Source organism: Scomber scombrus, chromosome 18, assembly GCF_963691925.1.
Source record: "Scomber scombrus chromosome 18, fScoSco1.1, whole genome shotgun sequence".
In the NCBI taxonomy this organism is placed as follows: domain Eukaryota; kingdom Metazoa; phylum Chordata; class Actinopteri; order Scombriformes; family Scombridae; genus Scomber; species Scomber scombrus.
In genome coordinates, this window is record NC_084987.1 from 100062 (window position 1) to 107200 (window position 7139).

Genomic DNA, 7139 nt, shown 5'->3' on the forward strand with positions numbered 1-7139 from the left:
TTTGAACTTTGTTAAATGAAGAGTATAAACACAGTGAGTCAGTCAGTCTGCAGTGAGTCACGCTGAGGTCGAGCTGACTCACACACAGCTGCCTGCTGGGTAATAAATCCTCATTATTAACATCATGACACTTTAGTTTCACTTTATTTAACTCTTACTACTTATTCTGTTCAGCTTTAAAAACACTTATTTTATATACATGTATATGATCTGGACTAATGTGACCCTCAGTATAGAAACATGATATAAATAAAATAAAATCATCGTTTTTATTTTCATATTTTTATAAAAGCAAGTTTGACCTGATTTCATTTTATCTTTTTAATTCAGAAATCAGCATTAAAACATGTTGTATTCTTCATGTTCTATAAAATGTTCCTGGATCATAAACAGTGAGTTTCTTCTCTTTGTTCAATAGTTCTGATTAAAGGATTAAAGGTTGTGACTAACCCTGACCCTGATGGTAGAACTTCATCATAATAATAATAATAATAATAATAATAATGTCTATAGTCTGACAGCTTCTCCTCTGAGCTCATTCATGATGAAGCTTTTCTGCTACACAGTTCCAGCTCGACTCGACTCGACTCGGTTTTTTCTGCGTCTCCATCAGAAACAGCTCTGGTCAGAACCACTAAGGACCTCCTCTGTGCAGCTGACTCTGGACTACTCACCATTCTCATCCTCCTCGACCTCAGTGCGGCATTTGACACCATCTCCCACGCACTACTCCTGGACCGCCTGGCTACCGCATCCACTACAAAAACCTCCTCCTCACATACAAAGCTCTTGTAGATATATGCTATGAATTGGCCACTGCTAAAATATCAGATAAGGGGATTAATTACTTTGTTGTTTGTTTCATATAAATATGTGGTCCTATGTGTAACAATCTGAAAGCAGTAAGCTTGTTGTGTAATAAGAATGCATGAAGACAGTTTACCCTGAAGTGTAATTAAATAGGTAGATTCTTGATGTTGACACGTCCCACTTGCATAGGTTAAAGGTTTATTATTAACAGGAGATCGGGGTCAAACATTCAGTCAGAGCCCTGACCATCCTTTGTTAAACAATGCAGAACTAACCATAAAACCCCCCACAGGAGGTCTGGATTGTGTAGTTTCAGAAGAAGGGGGTCACATGGAAGTCACTATTGCGCCTGTTTAAAGGAGGTCACAGGAAGGTCACATATCCTGGACTGTGAGAAGATGGAGGATGGAGTCAGATCAACAGCCAATCAGGAGACGACAGCACCTCACACATTGCATCATGATTCTGTATTTTTGTATAAAAGGGGTCAGGGAAAAGATAGGAGTCGGACTTCATGAACTGACACACACTGTTGTTCATCAGGGACAGGAAGATCTCGACCCAGAGCTCTGTATGTTTTATTCATTTACTGCTAAATGAAATAGCCTGTGAGACCGCTCATCTTCTCCTATCCTTTCATTTAACGAACACACAGACTGAGCTAACACATAGCGTATGATTTAGCAAGTAGAATTAGCTCAAGTCCAAACACTCTCCACCACCGAGCCCCTTCTTACCTCTGCGACCTCCTCAAGGACTACAGCCCCTCCCCCACCCTCCGCTCTACCTCTGCTGGTCTACTTACCCTAACCCCCCCCCTCCCCCACCCTCTGCTCTACCTTTGCTGGTCTACTAACCCTAACCCCCCCCCCCTCCCCCACCCTCCGCTCAACCTCTGCTGGTCTACTTACCCTAACCCCCCCCCTCCCCCACCCTCTGCTCTACCTTTGCTGGTCTACTAACCCTAACCCCCCCCCCCCCTCCCCCACCCTCCGCTCAACCTCTGCTGGTCTACTTACCCTAACCCCCCCCCCCTCCCCCACCCTCTGCTCTACCTTTGCTGGTCTACTAAATCTGCTCCATCAGGGATAGTACCTGGTACCTGCTGCTCCATCAGGGATAGTACCTGGTACCTGCTGCTCCATCAGGGATAGTACCTGGTACCTGCTGCTCCATCAGGGATAGTACCTGGTACCTGCTCCTCCATCAGGGATAGTACCTGGTACCTGCTGCTCCTCCATCAGGGATAGTACCTGGTACCTGCTGCTCCATCAGGGATAGTACCTGGTACCTGCTGCTCCATCAGGGATAGTACCTGGTACCTGCTCCTCCATCAGGGATAGTACCTGGTACCTGCTGCTCCATCAGGGATAGTACCTGGTACCTGCTGCTCCTCCATCAGGGATAGTACCTGGTACCTGCTGCTCCATCAGGGATAGTACCTGGTACCTGCTGCTCCATCAGGGATAGTACCTGGTACCTGCTCCTCCATCAGGGATAGTACCTGGTACCTGCTGCTCCTCCATCAGGGATAGTACCTGGTACCTGCTCCTCCATCAGGGATAGTACCTGGTACCTGCTGCTCCATCAGGGATAGTACCTGGTACCTGCTGCTCCATCAGGGATAGTACCTGGTACCTGCTGCTGCTCCATCAGGGATAGTACCTGGTACCTGCTGCTGCTCCATCAGGGATAGTACCTGGTACCTGCTGCTCCATCAGGGATAGTACCTGGTACCTGCTCCTCCATCAGGGATAGTACCTGGTACCTGCTGCTCCATCAGGGATAGTACCTGGTACCTGCTGCTCCTCCATCAGGGATAGTACCTGGTACCTGCTGCTCCTCCATCAGGGATAGTACCTGGTACCTGCTGCTCCATCAGGGATAGTACCTGGTACCTGCTCCTCCATCAGGGATCAATCAATCAATCAATCAATCAATCAATCAATCAATCAATCAATCAATCAATCAATCAATCAATCAATCAATCTTTATTTATAAAGCGCCAATGACAACAAAGTCATCTCAAGGCTCTTTCCACATAGAGCAGGTCTAAACCGAACTCTTCAGGTTTCATTTAAAGAGACCCAACATTCACACATGAGCAGCACTTGGTGACAGTGGAGAGAAAAAACTCCCTTTTAACAGGAAGAAACCTCAGAACCAGAACCAGACTCACAGTGGGAGAACATCAGCCAGGAGAGAGGAGCAGTGCATCATGGGAGTTCCCCGGCAGTCTAAGCCTATAGCAGCATAAACTAGGAGCTGGAACCCTAAACGTAGAGAGAGTGTCTGCCCTCCGGACCGAATCTGGGAGATGATTCCACAGGAGAGGAACCTGAGAACTGAAGGTTCTGCCTCCTGTTCTACTTTTAGAGATACTAGGTACCACAAGTAGGCCTGCATGCTGGGAGCGCAGTGTTCTAGTAGGTTCATAAGGTTCTATGAGCTGGGAGCGCAGTGTTCTAGTAGGTTCATGAGGTTCTATGAGCTGGGAGCACAGTGTTCTAGTAGGTTCATAAGGTTCTATGAGCTGGGAGCGCAGTGTTCTAGTAGGTTCATAAGGTTCTATGAGCTGGGAGCACAGTGTTCTAGTAGGTTCATAAGGTTCTATGAACTGGGACCGCAGTGTTCTAGTAGGTTCATGAGGTTCTATGAGCTGGGACCGCAGTGTTCTAGTAGGTTCATAAGGTTCTATGAGCTGGGAGCACAGTGTTCTAGTAGGTTCATGAGGTTCTATGAGCTGGGAGCGCAGTGTTCTAGTAGGTTCATAAGGTTCTATGAGCTGGGAGCGCAGTGTTCTAGTAGGTTCATAAGGTTCTATGAACTGGGACCGCAGTGTTCTAGGTTCATAAGGTTCTATGAGCTGGGAGCGCAGTGTTCTAGGTTCATAAGGTTCTATGAGCTGGGAGCGCAGTGTTCTAGTAGGTTCATGAGGTTCTATGAACTGGGAGCGCAGTGTTCTAGGTTCATAAGGTTCTATGAGCTGGGAGCGCAGTGTTCTAGTAGGTTCATAAGGTTCTATGAGCTGAGAGCGCAGTGTTCTAGTAGGTTCATAAGGTTCTATGAGCTGGGAGCTCAGTGTTCTAGTAGGTTCATGAGGTTCTATGAGCTGAGAGCGCAGTGTTCTAGTAGGTTCATAAGGTTCTATGAGCTGGGAGCGCAGTGTTCTAGTGTGTTCTAGCCTGTGTTAATAACGTCATGTAAAAAACACCACAGTGACTCCAGCAGCCAGTTTATTGAAACACACAAAGTACACAAAGTACACAAAGTACACAAAGTACACAAAGTACACAAAGTACACAAAGTCTAAATCATAAGACAGTTTCACCAGTGAACCGACTGAAACCCTGCAGGGACAACACAGTCTGAACTGAGTTGATAAAACCTCTAATAATATTAATATTAATATTAATATTAATATTAATATTAATATTAATATTAATATTAATATTAATATTAATATTAACAACAATAATAAGAATAATAACTTAAAGTTTTAAAGCCAAAGAAAAGGTTTGTCTCCACGTGATGTATAAATAAAATTATTTTTGTCAGCTGACCTGCTCCGGGTTAACGATCAATGATCAGAAACAGTCAGTCTATGGCGGCCATGTTGGATCTACGGCGGCCATGTTGGATCTAAGCCCCGACGCTCCACTCCTCAGTGGGCAGGACTTCCTGTGTGACTTCCTGCTGGGCCGGGTCGGCGTAGTCCTGGTTGAAGGTGACGGAGTCGGACCCGAGTTTCCACCTGTAGACGGCGAGCAGGAACTGCACCGCCTGCACAGGTAAAACTTTATTAGCACTGCACCGCCTGCACAGGTAAAACTTTATTAGCACTGCACCGCCTGCACAGGTAAAACTTTATTAGCACTGCACCGCCTGCACAGGTAAAACTTTATTAGCACTGCACCGCCTGCACAGGTAAAACTTTATTAGCACTGCACCGCCTGCATATATTATATATATATGTGTAATACTGTTTAAGGTTTAGTAACATTTGATCCTCCATCTTTGTTTTTCAGTATATTTACAACCTTCTTCCTGTTTGAGCCGCTCACTTCCTGTCTGCTGTTGTTTGACTTTCTTTGTATTATGTTTTTATTTTCTCTTTATGTGCAAATAAACTCAAACTTCTGAGCTGAATAAGTTCTTTGGTTATTTTATGCAGTTTATTGAATTTTAATACATTTGAAAGGATTAAAGTGTTTTAATGTGTATGATGCATTTAACACATAAACATCCTGTGATCAGCTGTTTCCTGCAGAGTCTCCATGTGGCTGTAAATACTTTATCTTATTTTAAATGTTTTAATTTATAAAACTCACAGCATGCTGATGACAGCTGTGGTTAACCTTCCAACGGACTGATACTCATAACACTAAACATATTAATATTATATTAATAATGTTAATATGAAGTCACTTCATGATTCAACAGAAACATCACAGATATAAAAACATCAACAGTTTGCTGCTGTTTTACTTCATGTTGTGGTTTATTGTTCAGGAATCACTTTTTTAATACTTACATTTTTATTTTTTTACATTTATCAAATTAGTTACCAAATGTTTGACACGTTGATTAAAAAAGTGGGCAAGTAATAAGTATATATATATGTATATATAGTATATATATATATATATATATATCTACTTATATATATATATATATATTATATATAAGTATCATATCGATCAATTCTAATCTTCTTTTCCACATAATGTGAAATATTTGGATGAGTCTGAAGCACTGATGACATCATGATGACATCACAGTCAGATGCAGAGCAGGGGGCTACATTTAATTTCTTCATTAATCACATTATTACATCATCATGACATCATCGTGACATCACTGCAACAACAACATGAGGTTTAGTTTGATCTGAGGAAAGAAAGCATGTGATGCAGTCACCATGGTAACAGTAAGGCACTTGGGATAAAAGGCACTTAGAGCGGCCAATCAGAGTCCACACTGAGGCCGCCAGGAAACAGGAAACACAGGAATGCCCGTCTCTGATTGGCTGAAGGAGATAGGTGATGTTTAATATGTGTTTCAGGCGAGCGGTGGGATGAAGAGCTTATCGTACTCCTCCTCAAACGAGACTCTCTTCAGACGCTCCAACGACAGCAGAGTGAGACCTCCCTGTACACACACACACACACACACACACACACACACACACACACACACACACACACACACACACAAACACAGAGACACACACGCACACAAACACACAGAGACACACACACAAACAGACAAACGTGCACGCGCACATGCACACGCACACGCACACGTACACACACAGGTGTCAGGTGTCAGGTGTCAGGTGTTCAGGTGTCAGGTGTCAGGTGTCCAGATGTCAGGTGTCAAGTGTCAGGTGTCAAGTGTCAGGTGTCCAGATGTCAGGTGTCAAGTGTCAGGTGTTCAGGTGTCAGGTGTCAGGTGTCAGGTGTTCAGGTGTCAGGTGTCAGGTGTCCAGATGTCAGGTGTCAAGTGTCAGGTAATCAGGTGTCAGGTGTCAGGTGTCAGGTGTCAGGTGTCAGGTGTCAGGTGTTCAGGTGTCAGGTGTCAGGTGTTCATCTGTCAGGTGTCAGGTGTCAGGTGTCCAGGTGTCAGGTGTCAGGTGTTCAGGTGTCAGGTGTCAGGTGTCAGGTGTCAGGTGTTCAGGTGTCAGGTGTCAGGTGTTCAGGTGTTCAGGTGTTCAGGTGTCAGGTGTCAGGTGTTAGGTGTTCAGGTGTCAGGTGTCAGGTGTTCAGGTGTTCAGGTGTTCAGGTGTCAGGTGTTCAGGTGTCAGGTGTCAGGTGTCAGGTGTTCAGGTGTCAGGTGTTCAGGTGTTCAGGTGTTCAGGTGTCAGGTGTTCAGGTGTCAGGTGTCAGGTGTTCAGGTGTTCAGGTGTTCAGGTGTTCAGGTGTCAGGTGTCAGGTGTTAGGTGTTCAGGTGTCAGGTGTCAGGTGTTAGGTGTTCAGGTGTCAGGTGTCAGGTGAGGGTCAGGTACGTACCCAGGTCAACACAGAGAGGAAGGAGAAGGCGATGGTGGCCCTGGCGGCGGTGGCTCCTTCCTGCAGAGGGTTGTCCTCCTCTTTGGAAACTTGCCACTGATTGGCTATGAAGCAGAACCCCACGAACCACAGCAGGGACCAGAAGGCTGCGGGGGTCAAAGGTCACAAGGTGAGGTGGGAACAAAGACGTCAGGTGACACACCTGCTGGAGGCGGAGTCTCACCTGACACCCCGATGTCGGCAATGACGGCCTTCTTCCTGTCCTTCACACCGCTGATCTGGGGGAAGTAGATGTCCAGCGCCAGGAAGCTGCTGCTG

The 7139-nt window shown here is 45.3% G+C and overlaps 1 protein-coding gene across 1 annotated transcript in view; it reads right to left on the bottom strand.

Annotated features, from left to right (window-relative positions):
* Positions 1–4452: 4452 nt before the first annotated feature.
* Positions 4453–7139, bottom strand: part of syngr1a (synaptogyrin 1a) — a 4394-nt gene continuing 1707 nt past the window's right edge. The window contains exons 2-4 of the mRNA XM_062438362.1: positions 7045–7139; positions 6822–6967; positions 4453–4593 (exon numbers count right to left, since the gene is read on the bottom strand). The exon at positions 7045–7139 is cut by the window's right edge and continues 143 nt beyond it. Coding sequence (XP_062294346.1) covers positions 4453–4593; positions 6822–6967; positions 7045–7139 — 382 coding nt within the window. The remainder of the gene's footprint in view (positions 4594–6821; positions 6968–7044) is intronic.